This window comes from Aquarana catesbeiana, linkage group LG07, assembly GCF_042186555.1.
Source record: "Aquarana catesbeiana isolate 2022-GZ linkage group LG07, ASM4218655v1, whole genome shotgun sequence".
Lineage (NCBI taxonomy): Eukaryota > Metazoa > Chordata > Amphibia > Anura > Ranidae > Aquarana > Aquarana catesbeiana.
In genome coordinates, this window is record NC_133330.1 from 44,947,936 (window position 1) to 44,966,214 (window position 18,279).

Below are 18,279 nucleotides of genomic sequence, written 5' to 3' on the forward strand. Positions count from 1 at the left end.
TGCGTTGGCCGGGAATTGAACCCAGGTCAGCTGCTTAGAAAGCAGCTATGCTTACCACTGCACCACCAACGCGAGGTAGCATGTCCTTAGGGTGTGGGAGGAAACCGGAGTACCTGGAGGGTAAACACAGGGAGAACATGTAGACTCCATGCAGACAGTGTCCTGGTCAGGATATGATCCAAACACCCCAGTGCTGCAAGGCAGAAGTGCTAACTACTAAGCCTCTGTGCTGCCCGATCTTAAAGCAGAACTTCACCTATAAAGGGAAGTTCCGCTTTTTATCCTCTTGCTCATTCGGCTTTAAATTTCCTAAAGGAACTGGAGATACAGGTCCATATTGTAGTGTTATGAATCTTTCCTATTCTGCCCTGTAGGGAGGGACTCTGAATGGTTCTCATTCCATCCACCCTACCCATTGAGCCGCCCATATTTCCCCTTGGGTTATGATATTCTTAAAGCAGAGGTTCACACAAAAATGGAACCTCCGCTTTTTGGAACCCTCCCCCCTCCGGTGTCACATTTGGCACCTTTCAGGGGGTGGGGGGTGCAGATACCTGTATAATACAGGTATTTGCACCCACTTCTGGGCATAGATTCCCGCAGGAGTCTACGCCTCCTCCCGTCCCCCCTCCCCCCTGCTGTCTGCTGGGAAACACACGGGTCCCAGAGACAGCAGGGACCATCCTGATTGCGCAGTGTGGCTCACGCATGCGCAGTAGCGAACTGGGAAGTGAAGCCGCAAGGCTTCACTTCCTGATTCCCTTACCGAAGATGGCGGCGGCAGGACCCGAGAGCCAATCGACAGATCGGCTTCGGGTGCCGACATCGCGGGCGCCCTGGACAGGTAAGTGTCCATATTTTAAAAGTCAGCAGTATTTGTAGCTGCTGACTTTCAAAAAAAAATTTTGGGTGGAACTCCGCTTAAAGTGATGTAGAGATGCAGATCCATTTTGTAGAGTGACCTAGAGCTACAGAGTCCTTCAGCTGTTGTAGGCTTCAGTGGTCACTTCTCCAATATGATGAGTCAAAATGTGAAATATTTGGGTGTAGCCGGAGGCAGTTTGTTCGGAAGGGCTGGAGAGCGGTACAATAACGAGTGTCTGCAGGGAACAGTGAAGCATGGTGGAGGTTCCTGCAGGTTTGGGGCTGCATTTCTGCAAAAGGAGTTGGAGATTTGGTCAGGATCAATGGTGAGAAATACAGTCAGATACTTATCCATCATGCTATACCATTAGGGAGGTGTGTGAATGGCCCCAAATTTATTCTGCAGCAGGATAACAACCCCAAACATACAGCCAATGTCATTAGGAACTGTCTTCACCATAAAGAAGAACAAGGAGTTTGTCTGGGATTACATGAAAAGACAGAAGGATCTGAGGCAGCCTACATCCACAGAAGATCTGTGGTTAGTTGGCCATGTTGTTTGGAGCAACCTACCTGCCGAGTACTTTAAAAAAAAAAAAAAAAACACTGTTTGCATGCGTACCTAGAAGAATTGATGCCATTTTAAAGACAAAAGGGGGGTCACACCAAATACTGGATTTTAATTTCCCTTCCATTCATTTACTTTCAATTTTGTCAATTGATAAGAAACGATAAACACTTCTATTTATGAAAGTATTCTTAAAGTGTTACTAAACCCCAGCAGTAAAATCAGTCTGTATAACAAACATGGTTTGCTGCATATACAAACTGTGGAAGGGGTTAATCTTTTGCCATCTGTAAAAAGGCTGTTTGATCCTGTCTTCTCTGATCCTCCCTTTTTCCACAGTCCCCAAGCCATCTCTGGATAGTACAGAGGATAGGGGACAAGCTGCACATGCTCGGTTTGGTATGTATTGCTAGAGAGTTTGTTTTTCTTGGGGAGAGTGCATGTGATCAGCACAGGGCCAATCAGCACTATCAAGACAGAGGGTCAGGGGTCATGCAGCCTCATAGGACAGTCATGGGAGTATGAAAACTCCTCCTACAAGCCTTAACCAGACACTGATAGAAATCACAAGACAGCTCAAACTGCTGAAAGAAAAAAAAAGGTATTTAGCAGTTTCTATTTACTAAAATAATCACATTTCCATGTTCTGTGTACTGTGGGAGACCAGATATAGTGAATGCAGGCTCCTGGGTTTAGTAACACTTCACAGCATGTTTTTCACGCCTGCCTAAACTTTTGCACAGTACTGTATATGTTTTTAGAACTGAATCTTTTGGTTATAATAAACACTTATAAAAATGCTCATTTATGCAGATATTGTTACGTTCTTACCTCACAATCAATCCCTTCCTTTGCCAGCACATTGGCAGCCTCTATACAGTGACCCACAGGACGAGAGTGAGCGACCACAGTGATCTGACTGCCTGTAGATACAGCAAAGACATGTGATACATACAATGTATACAGTTCTTATTTTGTTAGCACTGCTCATGCCTAGACTTCCAAGCCACCAGCAACCTCCCCCCTTCACAATGATCCAGATGAAACTTGCAGTGGCAGTCTAAGCTGAGACAGCGATCTCCCCGCCGATTGAAGGAAAGGGAGCCGGCTTCAGTGCACCATTCAGAGATGTAAGAGCATTATCAAAGAGAAGAAAAGGCGGCACATTTATCTACATACTAATGCACTGCACTGGGGAGCGGTACCTTTTCTTCTCTTTGATAATCCCTCCCATGACTGTAAATGCACACAGACAGTGGGGTTACTATCCAGCAGTTTTCACTTTTGATCTGGTGAGATTTTTCTACTATCAGGAATAAGAGGTAGAGGTCTGGGGGAGGGAGCAGATAAAGGCTGTGGCTAGAACACTCTAATGCCCCGTACACACGATCAGAAAATCGTACGGAAAATACCGCTTTCGAAGCGATCGTACGATAATCGGATCATTAGTACAGAGCTTTCGAGAGCCGATCAGGACAGTTCATCCGACAGTATTCTATCGGACATGCAGGAAAAAAATTTTCGTACGATTTTCGATTAATCAGTACAGCTATCGTTTCGAAAATGCAATACAGATGCATTACAACACATGACATCACTTCCGAATTTTATTTCTGTCTTGCGAGAATTTTCGTGACTTTAGTAAACTCATCGGATCATTCGTCCGATAATCTCATCGTGTGTATGGGGCATAAGGGCCCATTAACACTTGCTTTGGCTTCACAAAGCGCATACCGCTTCAACATGCTTTTAATGCTTCTTAGATTGTAAGCTCTGATTCCTACTGTATTAAAGTGTATTGTATTTGTACTGTCTACCCTCAAGTTGTAAAGCTCTACGTAAACTGTTGGCGCTATATAAATCCTGTATAATAATAATAATAATAATGCTTCGTGGTGAAGCTTCCGTGATGCTCTTTTGAAGCTTGATAGATGCTGTGTGTGTGTGTAATATACACACACACACAATTTCTGAAGCTGAATTAAAGCCTCTCAAAAGCCGCAGGTGCTTCAAACAAGCTTTGTCAGAGTTCTAGGGAGGCTTTGAAGACAGTTTGAAGCACCACTAAAGCGACATGGGTTATAATTTTTAGGTCAAAGCAAATGCAAGGTGTAAACAGGACTGTAAGCTAACCATTTTATTTAGGGACAGGGGCTTTGACTGGCGTTCAGAGAGCTTTAAAGCGGAGTTCCACACAAAAATGGAACTTCCACTTTTCGGAACCCTCCCCCCCTCCAGTGTCACATTTGGCACCTTTCAGGGGGGAGGGGGGTGCAGATACCTGTCTAAGACAGGTATTTGCACCCACTTCCGGCATAGACTCCCATGGGAGTCTATGCCTCTTCCTGTCCCTCCGCGCTGTCTCCTGGGAATCTCACAGCTCCCAGGAGAGAGCGGGGACCACTTGGGACGCGCAGCACGACTCGCGCATGCGCAGTAGGGAACCGGGAAGTGAAGCCGCAACGCTTCACTTCCTGATTCCCTCACCTAGGATGGCGGCGGCAGCTGCCGAGAACCGAGCGGGTTCTCAGCGTCCCCTGCCGACATCGCTGGACCCTGGGACAGGTAAGTGGCCATGTATTAAAAGTCAGCAGCTGCAGTATTTGTAGCTGCTGGCTTTTAATATTTTTTTTTTTTGGCGGTTTAGGTGGACCCCCGCTTTAACAAAGTCTGTCCAAAGCCTTGTTATGAAGCAACTGTAAACTAGCTCCAAGTGTAAAAAATAAAAATTTGCCTCTTATGAGAGAACGCTACTTTGAATATATTCTGTACAGGCTGCAAGCATGTGCCTAGTAATCAGGGCAAAATATAGTGACAGGAGTCTCTTTAAGGGCTCATTTACACTTGCTTCAGCATTCGGCCAACGCTTCAACATGTTTTTATAATGCTTCGTGTGTGTGTGTAGTGTGTGTGTGTGTGTAGTGTGTATTTGTCATACCTGCAATTTCTCCAAAGCTAAGCTAAATTTTAATAAAGACTCTCAAAAGCTGCAGGTGCCTCAAAGCGAACTTTGCCAAAGACTTCTATGGAGGCTTTGCAGATGCTTTGAAGCACCACTAAAGCGACATGGAGTAAAATTTTTCAATTTTTCATTTTATTTTGTGACAGGAGCTTTGACTGGTGTTCAGAGAGCTTTAACAAAGCCTGTCCAACGCCTTGTTTTGAAGCAAGTGTAAACTAGCCCTAAGGGTGCAGTTTATCTCCATTCCCTTTACAGCCAGTGTCCGGAGTGACAGACGTGCCACTACATTTAAGGATTTATGTACATTTGTACAATAATTAACAAAATATTAGTTACAGAGTTTATAACCCTACTGTTAAGGAAAGGTTTTGTAAACTCAGTGGCAGACACTGGATAACTTCCTATATAAGTATGGGGCCAGAAATGGTATAAAACATCCAGAAAAAAAGAAGTGTGTACCTGGCCGTTCAATCTTTGCTTTACCAATAGGAACAACAAAGTCCTTAGACTGAGCTTCTTCGGACAGTTCGAATGGAACATCGTACATCAGTTCATTCTCCAGAAAAAACCACTGTAAAAACACAAATTAATTAAAAATACAATTTAAGCACCTCATCGAATCGATGAAGGGGAGTACTTGTCTGCCTGAATCCCTGTCAATCTTCTCACCTGGATTATCATCTCGGATTGAAGCTTTCAGCAGACCCTTTGCATCTTCGGCATTCCAGGGACTCACGACCTTCAGTCCTGCACAGTGCCCATACCAGGCGGCAAAGCACTGAGAATGCTGGGCAGCCACACCGGCCGATGCTCTGTTGGGTCCCCGGAAAACGATTGGAACAGGGACGCACCCAGCTGACATGTAATGGGTCTTAGCAGCAGAATTAATGACTTGATCAATGGCTTGCATGGAGAAGTTAAATGTCATAAACTCACATATTGGCCTCAATCCAGCCTGTAGGAATAAAGAGTTAATATACAAATATCTGCACCAAAGCAAATGGAGTTCAGTGATCTGTAATGGACACATACCATAGCAGCACCAACAGCGATACCTGCAAATCCCATCTATCAAAAAAAAAAAAAAGTCAACATTTATACATCTGACATAGAATTAGAACATTACTTTTTGTCAGCTTTTGATAAACCAGCTACACCAACACCCTAATTCAGCAGATGGCACAAAATTACAGTTTTACCTAGAAGTATGAAATGACTTCTGCCGCAGACAGCTCTTGGTTATTCTACTTTATTTTAAGAAATGTAAAATTAACAAGCTTTCCTCCAATAGTTTTCCAGGACAGCCTTCTAATGATCGATTCCTCAATCTACAAGAAAATTTATCAGAAAAGCAGATAAAAGCCCCTTCTGCCAACATCTTCCATTAATGCCAAGTGGAAGGAACTACAGAGTAATGCCATGTACACACGAGCGGACTTTACGGCAGACTTTGTCCAGCGGATGGGATTTCATCAGACAATTCGATCGTGTGTGGGCTCCAGCGGACTTTGTTTTCTCAAAAGTTGGACGGACTTAGATTTGAAACATGTTTTAAATCAATCCGTCAAAATTGAGTCCGGTCGAAAAGTCCGCTCGTCTGTATGCTAGTTCGACGGACAAAAAGCCACGCTAGGGCAGCTATTGGCTACTGGCTATGAACTTCCTTGTTTTAGTCCGGTCGTACGTCATCACGTACGAATTCAACGGACTTTGGTGGATTGTGTGTAGGCAAGTCCGTTCATTCAGAAAGTCCGTCGTAAAGTCTGTCGAAAAGTCCGCCGAGCAAAGTCTGCCGCAAAGTTCCGCTCGTGTGTACGCGGCATAAGAGAAACTAATTTAGCAAGAACAAGGAAACCAATGACTGAGATATAGGAATGCTGTCCTGGAAGATTCCTGAGAAGACCAATTACTAATGAAACATTAAAGCCCAAGTTTAGTAGGAAATAAATCAATCAGCACAAGGGACATTACTTGCAATCAAGTAGGATGTGTCCCTTGTGCTCCTGTCTGCTCTGTTAGCTGAAATTCTCCTTCATGGAGCAGCGAGTGTTAACCCCCCTGGCGGTATTCCCGAGTCTGGCTCGGGGTGAATTTTCAGTAGCAAAAGCGGTAACCCCTAGCCAAACTCGTAATCGCATCGCAGGATCCTTGTAGAGGTTACTTACCTTGTCCCCTGGATCCTGCGATGTCTCCCAGCTGTGATCTGCGAGCCGCCGTGTCTCGCTCGATTCACAGTGCCGAGCTCCGTTCCCTGCGAGCATTGCGACGCGCGGGGACGGAGTTCGGCGCCAAATTCAAAAAGTAAAACATACAGTACACTGTAATATTACAGATTACAGTACTGTATCAAATAATTACACATCCCCTTTGTCCCTAGTGGTCTGTCCAGTGCCCTGCATACAATTTATTATTATAAAAACTGTTCTTTCTGCCTGGAAACTGGAGATTGTCCATAGCAACCAAAACCGTCCATTTAAATCAAAAGTGGTTTTAGACCAGCTAGAAAACAGCGATAATAAATTAGAATCACTTGCAGAATTGAGCGATAGTGATTTGTGGGGAAATCCGTCATCAAACACTAAAAGTAAGGGAAAGCGATAATTCTGCAGCTGAGCAAATTTCAGTGTTTTTGATTTGATTACATTATTGAATAATTTTTATTATTATTATATTATTATTTGTTTTAATTATTTATAGTTATTTATTATATTATAATTTTTGATTTCATTTTTCAAACTTTATCATACCCGGGATGTCTACTAGACTCTTGTTTGGATAGATTTAAATGAATTATTCCTAAGAATTACAGGCCTACCATATAAAACGCCAAATTTCTGTGCAAAACAATTGTACCGCTTTCAGCATCAAAAATCTGAAATAATCATACCGCCAGGGAGGTTAATAGAACTGAAGATGCTGCGACTGTCATGCCATCAAGAGTCCCTGACTACACCCGCCCTTTCGGCTCAGCTCTTCCATTCATAGAAGCCGTACTACAGCAGCTCCTAAGAATGACATGTGATCTATATATAGATGGACCTTTCCAGCAATCACCTGTCCTCCATTTATAGATCACCGTGACTCTAAGTTCTACTTTAGCAAAGGGAATGACATAGTGGTGGTGGTGGGGGGGGGGTCTTTACACATAGCAGTATAAATACAGCTGTTCTGTGAAGCCCTCAGAGGTTTGTTAGAGAACCTTAGTGAACAAACAGCATCATGAAGGCCAAGGAACACACCGGACAGGTCAGGGATAAACTTGTGGAGAAGATAAAGGCAGGGTTCAGGTATAAATAAAATAATATCCCAAGCTTTGAACATCTCACTGAGCACTGTTCAATCCATAAACCGAAAATGAGAGCATGAATCAGAAAAGCCAAATACAAGGCAATGTTAGAAGAAGACCTGTACAAGACCTGAGACTGGGGGGAGAGGTTCACCTTCCAGGAGGACAACGACCCTAAACATACAGCCAGAGCTACAATGGAATGGTTTACATGAAAGCATTATCATATAATAGAATGGCCCAGTCAAAGTCCAGACCTAAATTCAATTGAGAATCTGTGGCAAGACTTGAAAATTGCTGTTCACAGACGTTTTCCATCCAATCTGATAGAGCTTGAGCTGTTTTTCAAAGAAGAATGGGCAAAAATTTCACTCTAGATGTGCACATCTGGTAGAGACATCCCCAAAAAGACTTGCAGCTATAATTGCAGTGAAAGGAGGTTCTACAAGAGTATTGACTCAGGGGGGCTGAATACAAATGTACCCCACACTTTTCAAATATTTGTAAAAGATTTGGAAAACAAATGTATCATTTTCTTTCCACTTCACAATTATGTGCCACTTTGTGTTGGTCTAACAGATAAAATCCCAATAAAATTTACATTTTTGGTTGTAACATGACAAAATGTGGAAAATTTCAAGGGGTATGAATACTTTTTCAAGGCACTGTATCTGTGAACATGGCACAACTTCAGGGATTTGGAAGGACTCAGAGATGGAATCTGACCTGAGCAAAAAATGCTTTATCCAATATACTTTTTACCACACATTACCTCAGATATAGGAGTATCCATAATCCGTTTGTCACCATACTTCTTCCAAAGTCCCCGACTGATCTAAAGGAAAGAGGGGGAAACGTTACTGATGGATTCCAAACTAAACACACTAAGCACTTTTTTTTTTTTTTTTTTGAGCCTAAACACAAAAAGTGCTGATAGAGAACACCTAGAAATGTTATTGTGCCTTGAAAGATTTACCCAAGTTCTTAAATTAATTCTGAAAATAAATAATTAAAAAAAGCCCTTTCTGTACCTACACAGCCTCATAGCTGTATATCTGCAGCTTTAAATCATCACTGTGGGGTTATTTACTAAAACTGTAGAGTACGAAATCTGGTGCAGCTCTGCATAGAAACCAATCAGCTTCCAGGTTCTATTGTCAAAGAATAACTGAACAAGCTGAAATTAGAAGCCGATTGGTTTCTATGCACAGCTGCACCAGATTCTGAGTGCTCCGGTTTTAGTAAATCTGCCCGTGCCTGCGACTGCTAGTCTCACGAGATTTGTAGTGAAGTTTGGTGATGACACGACTGTTCACAAAAATATATATGGTACTGTCCCTATCAGATTATCGGTCAGTCTGGAGGGAAACCAAGGAGAATAAACCTGCGGCTGGGATCTAGCCAGAAGGTTAAGTACAAAAAAAAAAAAAAAAAACCACAGTAGGGCCCAACACATGGGAAAATCCAGTTGCATGATATTCAAGAAGGACAAAATAGGTTTATTCCTCTCAAGGCCTTTCAAATAATGTATTTACACTCTGCATCTGGTTACAGTTGTTTTATTAAGCTTACCACTACTTTGTTGGCTTGTTTCTAATAGTGCCTTTTATGCGACTTTGTTTTTATGTGTAATAGTCTCCTTCTTTTGAGAATGAGGTATCCTTTTTTTCCCCCATATTATCTCTCCATCTATTCCCCCACAGACTTGAGAAAGAAGTGTGTTCCTCTGAAATGTGTTGCCAGCCACTACCCATTCCTCAGCTACCTGAAAAAGCCGCTCTGCATAGCATGTATGTGGAGAGCTGCAAGTTTGTGCTCTTTATCTTTGCCTTCAGCCTTTTTGCGATATCATCTGTACTATATCTTGTTCTACTATAACAATTACTATCATTCACTGCCCCTTGTCATCCTTGGCACGGACAAACCATTGGACCTTCACTCAGTGTACACAGAAGACTGAACTGCTATTTACCATCTAGTGCCTTCTGCCTCCTGAGGCTGACAGCTGACAGCTCTCCCCATAATGAACCTTTTTATGTGGCCAGTCCCTGATCCATAACTGGTTCAGGTGTACATCAAGGTTTTGTAACTTTCTACAGTCATAATGCAAGCTGCCGATTCAGCACATAGTTTCCTTGACATCTCTCTTTGCAAAAATTCGCAGCCAGCTGTGATTTACGGCTTCTGGACTCACAGACTGAACTTTCTAATCTCTAAGAGAGTGAACATCAGAGCCTGAGTATTGACAGCTCCCCCCTCACCTAGACCACACTCTGCAGATTTCTGTTATACACAGGCCAATCTGTTGGATCCTTGTTAGGAGTGCAAACTGCAGCCCTTTCACAGCCTCCCTGTATCTATTCTTCATCCTGAAATCACTCACTACTACTACTACTACTACTACTACTACTACTACGACTACGACTACGACTACTACTACTACTACTCATGGAACAATCTGCTGGGTCTCAGTCCTGCAGTATTACACACTCCTCACCGGTATTTACAGCTATGACTGACAGCTGACAATTCTACCCATCTTTCCTCTGTGGCCAATTGTGGAGCCACAGATGTGCACATGGACCAACTTCTCTGACACTATGGGGTTGATTTACTAAAACTGGAGAGTGTAAAATCTAGTGCATTTCTGCATAGTAATCAGATTTCAGGTTTTATTGTCAAAGCCTGATTGAACAAGCTGAAGTTAGAAGCGGATTGGTTACCATGCACAGCTGCATCCGATTTTGATCTCTCCAGTTTTAGTAAATCAACCCGTGTTTCAGTTTACTTACGGTCCTTCTTGCGTATCATACAATTGTGAATTGTTTAGTCTTTTTTGCAAATTATTTTAACGATAAAAACGTCCAAAAAACCACATCTAGACATGTTCAGTGGCAAGGATCATAGAACAGAAGGGGATCAAATAGAAAAACAAAAGTCACAACACTCTGTAAAAGATACGATAATGCATAATGGTAACAAGTACAAATCATCCAAAGAGAGAAATAGGGAAGCCAGAATCACAAGCACTCCTCCATATGGAGCAGGGGGCCATGAAATGGTTATTTAACCCAGAATTTAATGATCCTTGTGCCAGGAAATACAGTTTTTTTTTATACACTATTCCTGTCGCTAGAAAGAAAGGTTTACACGAGGCCTTGCAAGGATTTTTTTTTTTTACTTTGACTTATTTTGTGGCTGTATTTCCCTCCACCTCTCTTGTGGGTTCTTGAATAATCTCCCACCAATCACCAGTCATTGTGGGCAGCTCCGACATGATGAAGCAAGGCCCTACCTCTAATGCCACGTACACACGAGCGGACTACATGTCGGACTGAACTCTGAAGGACTTTGACAGAGTTCCGACCAGACAGACTTGCCTACACACGATCCCACCAAAGTCCGATCGTTTCGATTGTGATGGCGTACGATCGGACTAGAATAAGGAAGTTCATAGCCAGTAGCCAATAGCTGCCCTTGTGTCATTTTTGGTCCGTCGGACTAGCATACCGACGAACAGATTTTTCGATAGGAATCAAGTCCGTCGGAAAGATTTGAAACTTGTTCTATTTCTAAGGTCCGTCAGATTTTTAGACGGAAAAGGTCAGATGAAGCCCACACACGATCGAATTGTCCGATGGATTCGTTCCGTCGGACCTTTGACAAGATAGCTGCATCTACTCAGAGAACAAAGCATGTAATAAGGAAAAGCTTGGCTGTAGGGAAAGCACAGACAATACTGGTGATGACTAGTCCTTTCACCTTTGCCTGTTTTTTTGGGCTCAGCTTTCACAGTAGAAGTCTTCTGAAATAGGTCAGCGCAAAGATAGTAGTGTGTTACTATACATATAAAATAGATATTAATGATCAAACTTGGTGTCACTTTTGGGTTGATTCTGTTTTATTCATCTTAGACTCGGATGTAACGGCCCGTGTAACAGAGTTCCCAAATCCTAATACTGCCATAGAAAAAATTATTTGCGCTGCGCTTGATATCAAAAAATTAAATAAAGTGGTATCAAAGATCCCTAGTGTATAAATATCAAATACGACTTACAAATTTCTATATGTGGTGTGTATCTTAACCTCTATATTATGCTTACATATCAAACACTAAGAGTGCAATGTGCATGTACACTCATGCCAAAGCAAACATAATCAAGTGATATATCAGATAACATGCAATATCTCACATCTAGTGTAGCATGCACAAAATCAAATCACATGAACATGAAATAACATAAAAGTGCTTGGTGCTTTTTAAACGCAGTCAAAATAATTTGAGCTTGGTGATCTCTTTATAATAAAGTGTCCATAAAATGTCCAAATTAAAAGTGCATCTGTGTTCAGCGAAATCCAACACATCAGGTGCAAATAAATCCAAGTGCTGCAATCAACTGTGATGAATCCTGGAAACCCCCCAAAGTGATTGCGCTCACCTCAAAGCGTGTGACACAGTGGCTAACTATGTCAAATCACGCTTGGTAGCCCCTCTATGGGCTCTGCAAGGTCATATAGATCCGATCTCCACTCACTTTAGGTTGACAAGGCTCCATAGACATCCATATATAGAATGAAGAGAGACTACATAGTGTAATACTATCAACCACTATTTTATTAAAATATAAAAAAATCGCTTCCCCCAAAAGGGGTACTCACATTCTCCTGGTGCTGCTGTGCACCAGACAATAAAGCGCCGTGTAAAATCGCTAGTTAATGTGCCGCAGGGAATGTTTTTCCTCCTAGCTCAGCTGTATGCTTCTCGTCCGTCCTGGCCCCTCCCCTACGCGTGTTCGACACAGGGGGGTCACGTGTCTTCATCAGGGGGATGTGATTGGACGGATGCTCTATCACCTAAATACTCTCCCGGCGGCCATTTTGCCTGAGATCGCAGACTAGATCCTAATGGGCTACATTACTCTATCTCCTGTATTGCGAATCAATACAAAGACGCTGCATAGTTATAAGCTGTCACTATGTACCCAATTTTAAACCTATACTAATCCAGGACGGAGCATTTAGGAGGAAAAAACAAGATGCCCCGCTGCACCAAACATAGCTATACTTATTACAATACATATTTATTAACATAAAACCGATCATTAAAATATATGGTATAAGCGATACAAAGGACAATCAAAACGATAAAAGTGAATAAAATAAGATAAAACAATATTAAACAACCTTACATATCACAAATTTTCTTCCTCAGAATATCTCTAATATATTGCGAACGCTACCCCATATACAATATGCTAGGGGTTGCCATATGCCATAACTGTCATGGGACCTGTATATCTGAGTGAAAACATACAAGTGCCAAATTTAAAAAACAGCAGTCCCCATACCCCATTAACCCTTACATCATTAAATCTTTTTATTAATCATCTGCAATTTCCAAATGAGGAGGAAAGGGGTGGGAGGTACGGGGGGGGGGGGGGGGGGGTGAGGGGTGGTTGGTTCGATTGCATCTCCGTCCGAGAAACAATAACAATATGAAGGGGGGTTAATATCTTGCTTGTTTGTAAAATCTTGTAAAGTAAATAAAATAGATCTATACCTTAAAGTGGCATACATAAATTATTCAACTTACTTCAACCCACATATATCTTGAGAGTAAATAAAAAATGTTAAATTCAATTAAAAATTACTTAAAAAACATGTGAGATCAAACTCTTTGTTCAAGCCGCCAGGCGACAAGGAGCCAAGCTGGTAAATCCACCAGGATTCACGTTTGCTAATGTCCCTGGTGTAATTGGAGCCTCTCCAGTTACGTTTAGGTGCTTCAATTCCCCAAAATTTCATATCTTGCGTACTCTGATTATGAACCCTTTTAAAATGTATGGAGAGGTGATGTTTATCGTGTCCCTTTCTTATATTTCTTACATGCTCCTCCATACGATAAACATCACCTCTCCATACATTTTAAAAGGGTTCATAATCAGAGTACGCAAGATATGATATTTTGGGGAATTGAAGCACCTAAACGTAACTGGAGAGGCTCCAATTACACCAGGGACATTAGCAAACGTGAATCCTGGTGGATTTACCAGCTTGGCTCCTTGTCGCCTGGCGGCTTGAACAAAGAGTTTGATCTCACATGTTTTTTAAGTAATTTTTAATTGAATTTAAAAATTTTTATTTACTCTCAAGATATATGTGGGTTGAAGTAAGTTGAATAATTTATGTATGCCACTTTAAGGTATAGATCTATTTTATTTACTTTACAAGATTTTACACACAAGCAAGATATTAACCCCCCTTCATATTGTTATTGTTTCTCGGACGGAGATGCAATCGAACCAACCACCCCTCACCCCCCCCCCCCCCCCCCCCCGTACCTCCCACCCCCTTCCTCCTCATTTGGAAATTGCAGATGATTAATAAAAAGATTTAATGATGTAAGGGTTAATGGGGTATGGGGACTGCTGTTTTTTAAATTTGGCACTTGTGCGTTTTCACTCAAATTTGGCACTTGTATGTTTTCACTCAGATATACAGGTCCCATGACAGTTATGGCATATGGCAACCCCTAGCATATTGTATATGGGGTAGCGTTCGCAATATATTAGAGATATTCTGAGGAAGAAAATTTGTGATATGTAAGGTTGTTTAATATTGTTTTATCTTATTTTATTCACTTTTATCGTTTTGATTGTCCTTTGTATCGCTTATACCATATATTTTAATGATCGGTTTTATGTTAATAAATATGTATTGTAATAAGTATAGCTATGTTTGGTGCAGCGGGGCATCTTGTTTTTTCCTCCTAAATGCTCCGTCCTGGATTAGTATAGGTTTAAAATTGGGTACATAGTGACAGCTTATAACTATGCAGCGTCTTTGTATTGATTCGCAATACAGGAGATAGAGTAATGTAGCCCATTAGGATCTAGTCTGCGATCTCAGGCAAAATGGCCGCCGGGAGAGTATTTAGGTGATAGAGCATCCGTCCAATCACATCCCCCTGATGAAGACACGTGACCCCCCTGTGTCGAACACACGTAGGGGAGGGGCCAGGACGGACGAGAAGCATACAGCTGAGCTAGGAGGAAAAACATTCCCTGCGGCACATTAACTAGCGATTTTACACGGCGCTTTATTGTCTGGTGCACAGCAGCACCAGGAGAATGTGAGTACCCCTTTTGGGGGAAGCGATTTTTTTATATTTTAATAAAATAGTGGTTGATAGTATTACACTATGTAGTCTCTCTTCATTCTATATATGGATGTCTATGGAGCCTTGTCAACCTAAAGTGAGTGGAGATCGGATCTATATGACCTTGCAGAGCCCATAGAGGGGCTACCAAGCGTGATTTGACATAGTTAGCCACTGTGTCACACGCTTTGAGGTGAGCGCAATCACTTTGGGGGGTTTCCAGGATTCATCACAGTTGATTGCAGCACTTGGATTTATTTGCACCTGATGTGTTGGATTTCGCTGAACACAGATGCACTTTTAATTTGGACATTTTATGGACACTTTATTATAAAGAGATCACCAAGCTCAAATTATTTTGACTGCGTTTAAAAAGCACCAAGCACTTTTATGTTATTTCATGTTCATGTGATTTGATTTTGTGCATGCTACACTAGATGTGAGATATTGCATGTTATCTGATATATCACTTGATTATGTTTGCTTTGGCGTGAGTGTACATGCACATTGCACTCTTAGTGTTTGATATGTAAGCATAATATAGAGGTTAAGATACACACCACATATAGAAATTTGTAAGTCGTATTTGATATTTATACACTAGGGATCTTTGATACCACTTTATTTAATTTTTTTATATCAAGCGCAGCGCAAATAATTTTTTCTATACTTGTGCACGGACATGAATACGTGAACTGCGTGTGCGGCTAGATATTCACAGTTATCTACATATATTTTGTTTGTTTAGGAGTTTCACATTTATGCACATTGAGCACTGGATCATTGTGGCTCGCAAGATTTCCCTCTTTTTGTTTTAACCTAATACTGCCATGATGGGATTTCACTCACCTAGTTGGAATTTTCATTAATTTTATATAATGAAGAAGTCAACTGAGTGAGGCTTGATCAGAGCCATCAATAAAAGTAAAACTTGTTGGAGATGAGTGATCGCGGGGGAGGGGAGGAAATGATCGGAGATATGGTTTTTCGGAATTTTGTCAGCTTTCATTGGTTTCCAGAAACTAAAATAATCCACCTATGTACTCTACCTTATAGGCTCCATCGTATTGTGCAACTTCCTCTCCTAGCATGAACACCGCCTCGTCTCTCTCCAGCTCTTCATCCAAAGCCTGGTTCAGAGCATCCCGAACAGTGATCTAAAACAAAATCATTTTTTTTTTTAAAGAAATTATTTACATTTACAAAGAAAGAAAGAAAAAAAAAACAACATGTACTGAAAGATTAAAGAAATATTAAAAAAAAAAATTATACATCAAAGCTCCAGCCATGAAAATTGGCTGAAAATTGTCAATTTGCTAAATCATATTTCTGTCACTTTTCTTCTTTCCTGTGTGCAGTTGTTTCTATTGTAGGAGAACCAATGGCAGCTTGTCGGGGTCTATCAGAGGATACATAACTGATGTATTCAAACTGGAGTAAAAGATATATTTTCCGCTTTTTAATTTTCCACGTTAGTCCCGGTTCACACTGGTGTGTTGTGGGAAACCCTGCGATTCAGTGCCGGTTCCCACATCGCACACTGACATCTACAAACCGCTGGGGGTGTCAATGTAAATGTAATGACACCCCCAAATCGGGTCGCAGATCGCAGTGTGAAATGACAAATGGCGCAGGAATCAGATCACATAGGTCTGGACACCCACGAGATCCGATTCCAGTGCGGACCAAAAAAAAAAAAAGGTCCTGCACCATTTTGGTGTGAATGCTATGCGATTTCAGCCATACAATTTGTATGGCTGAATTTGCATCACATAGACATCGCATGTGATCTGCACAGCAATGCGGTGCGAATCACATGTGATGCCTGATCACAATATTGTGAACCTAGCCTTTCCCTGAGGGATAAGATCTCAGGTCATCAGGTGTTTTCCTGCATTTGGAATGCAACAGGCACAAGTCAACAAAAATCCCACTGATTGAGTGTTACACATGGCGGTTCAGAAGCTGGGTTTGAGCTGAATTGCGCTGTATTTCATTTTGGGCAGCCTGTACTATTGAGGTGCGTTTGAATTGCAAGCAAAACAGATCACTTTTTGCCTTTGCTAGTCAAAAGCTGTGTTTTCCACTCGAACAGCAAGTGTACCATTTGAACAGAACCCCGGTTGACACGAGTTCTACAATCCGATTATACAATCTCTGTACAATCCACTTTAGATTTAACAACACTATGTAACATGAGGACCCACCTAATCTTTCCAGTCAATTTGCATCCAATCAGACAGGCCCTTGTACTATGTAGTTGTTGGTAGATCTAAAGAAGATTGTAAGGTATTTGTCAAGCATTAGGGCCGGGTCAGACTAGTGATCCTGTTGCTGATGGCGGCTCCTTAGATAAATAGAACACTTACCTGACTCTACAGAGCTGCTCCTGTGGTGGCCAATATGCTACACGATCTTTGTGGTCTCCAAGGGAACAGCATGGTGTGACACCTTATTGGTGTGGCCAGTAAGGGGGTGACCCCATACAGCAGTGATGGTGAACCTTGGCACCCCAGATGTTTTGGAACTACATTTCCCATGATGATCATGCACTCTGCAGTGTAGGTGAGCATCATGGTAAATGTAGTTCTAAAACATCTGGGGTGCCAAGGTGTGCCATCACTGCCATAGAGGCAGTTGGGTGCTATCTTTGCTCTGCTAGTGAATCTGTTACAATAATATTTGCTCATGGACCTAAAAACCAAATGGCCAACAATGCCATTACAAGGTAGATGTGTATGGATTATTTTTTAGAGAATACGAATATTCACAAAGGCTGGTGGGACTTGTAGTTTTCCATTCACAGGGCACTGTGAATGAATGACATAGCCGGGCGGGGCGAGAGAAGCCCTGTATGATCACGTTATTTTCAAACAGTGACAGCAGATGGCTGTAAAAGATGTCTCCTGCCCGCTGTATATGGGGGGGGGGGGTGTTATGAAGTGGCAGCAGATGCTGGAACAAGTTACAAGCTTCAAACAAAATAATGTAATCGGGAGTGGTGATCAGTGTCATGTCACACATAGCCCCTCCCCCCCACAGTTAGAATCACTCCCTAGGACACACTTAACCCCTGCACTGCCAATCACATTTACACAGTAATCAATGCATTTTTAATCGCACTGATCACTGTATAAATGTGAACGGTCCCAAAATAGCGCCAAAAGTGTCCGATGTGTCCGCCATAATGTTGCAGTCACGATAAAAATTGCTGATCACCGCCATTACTAGTAAAAAAAAAATATTAATAAAAATGCCATAAAACTATCCCCTATTTTGTAGACGCTATAACTTTTGCGCAAACCAATCAATAAACGCTTATTGCTATTTTTTTTACCAATCAATAAACGCTTATTGCTATTTTTTTACCAAAAATATGTAGAAGAATACGTATCGGCCTAAACTGAGGAAAAAAAATGTTTTTTTTATATATTTTTTGG

General features: G+C 41.7%; 1 protein-coding gene and 1 non-coding gene across 2 annotated transcripts in view; both read right to left on the reverse strand.

Annotated features, from left to right (window-relative positions):
• Nucleotides 1-72, reverse strand: TRNAR-UCU (transfer RNA arginine (anticodon UCU)). Its single transcript has one exon. It is a non-coding gene; the product is annotated as a tRNA-Arg (tRNA).
• Nucleotides 73-2,077: 2,005 nt separating this feature from the next.
• Nucleotides 2,078-18,279, reverse strand: part of LOC141102863 (pyruvate dehydrogenase E1 component subunit beta, mitochondrial-like) — a 28,073-nt gene continuing 11,871 nt past the window's right edge. The window contains exons 2-7 of the mRNA XM_073591894.1: nucleotides 15,889-15,996; nucleotides 8,453-8,515; nucleotides 5,427-5,462; nucleotides 5,064-5,349; nucleotides 4,854-4,965; nucleotides 2,078-2,355 (exon numbers count right to left, since the gene is read on the reverse strand). Coding sequence (XP_073447995.1) covers nucleotides 4,946-4,965; nucleotides 5,064-5,349; nucleotides 5,427-5,462; nucleotides 8,453-8,515; nucleotides 15,889-15,996 — 513 coding nt within the window. The 3' untranslated portion in view covers nucleotides 2,078-2,355; nucleotides 4,854-4,945. The remainder of the gene's footprint in view (nucleotides 2,356-4,853; nucleotides 4,966-5,063; nucleotides 5,350-5,426; nucleotides 5,463-8,452; nucleotides 8,516-15,888; nucleotides 15,997-18,279) is intronic.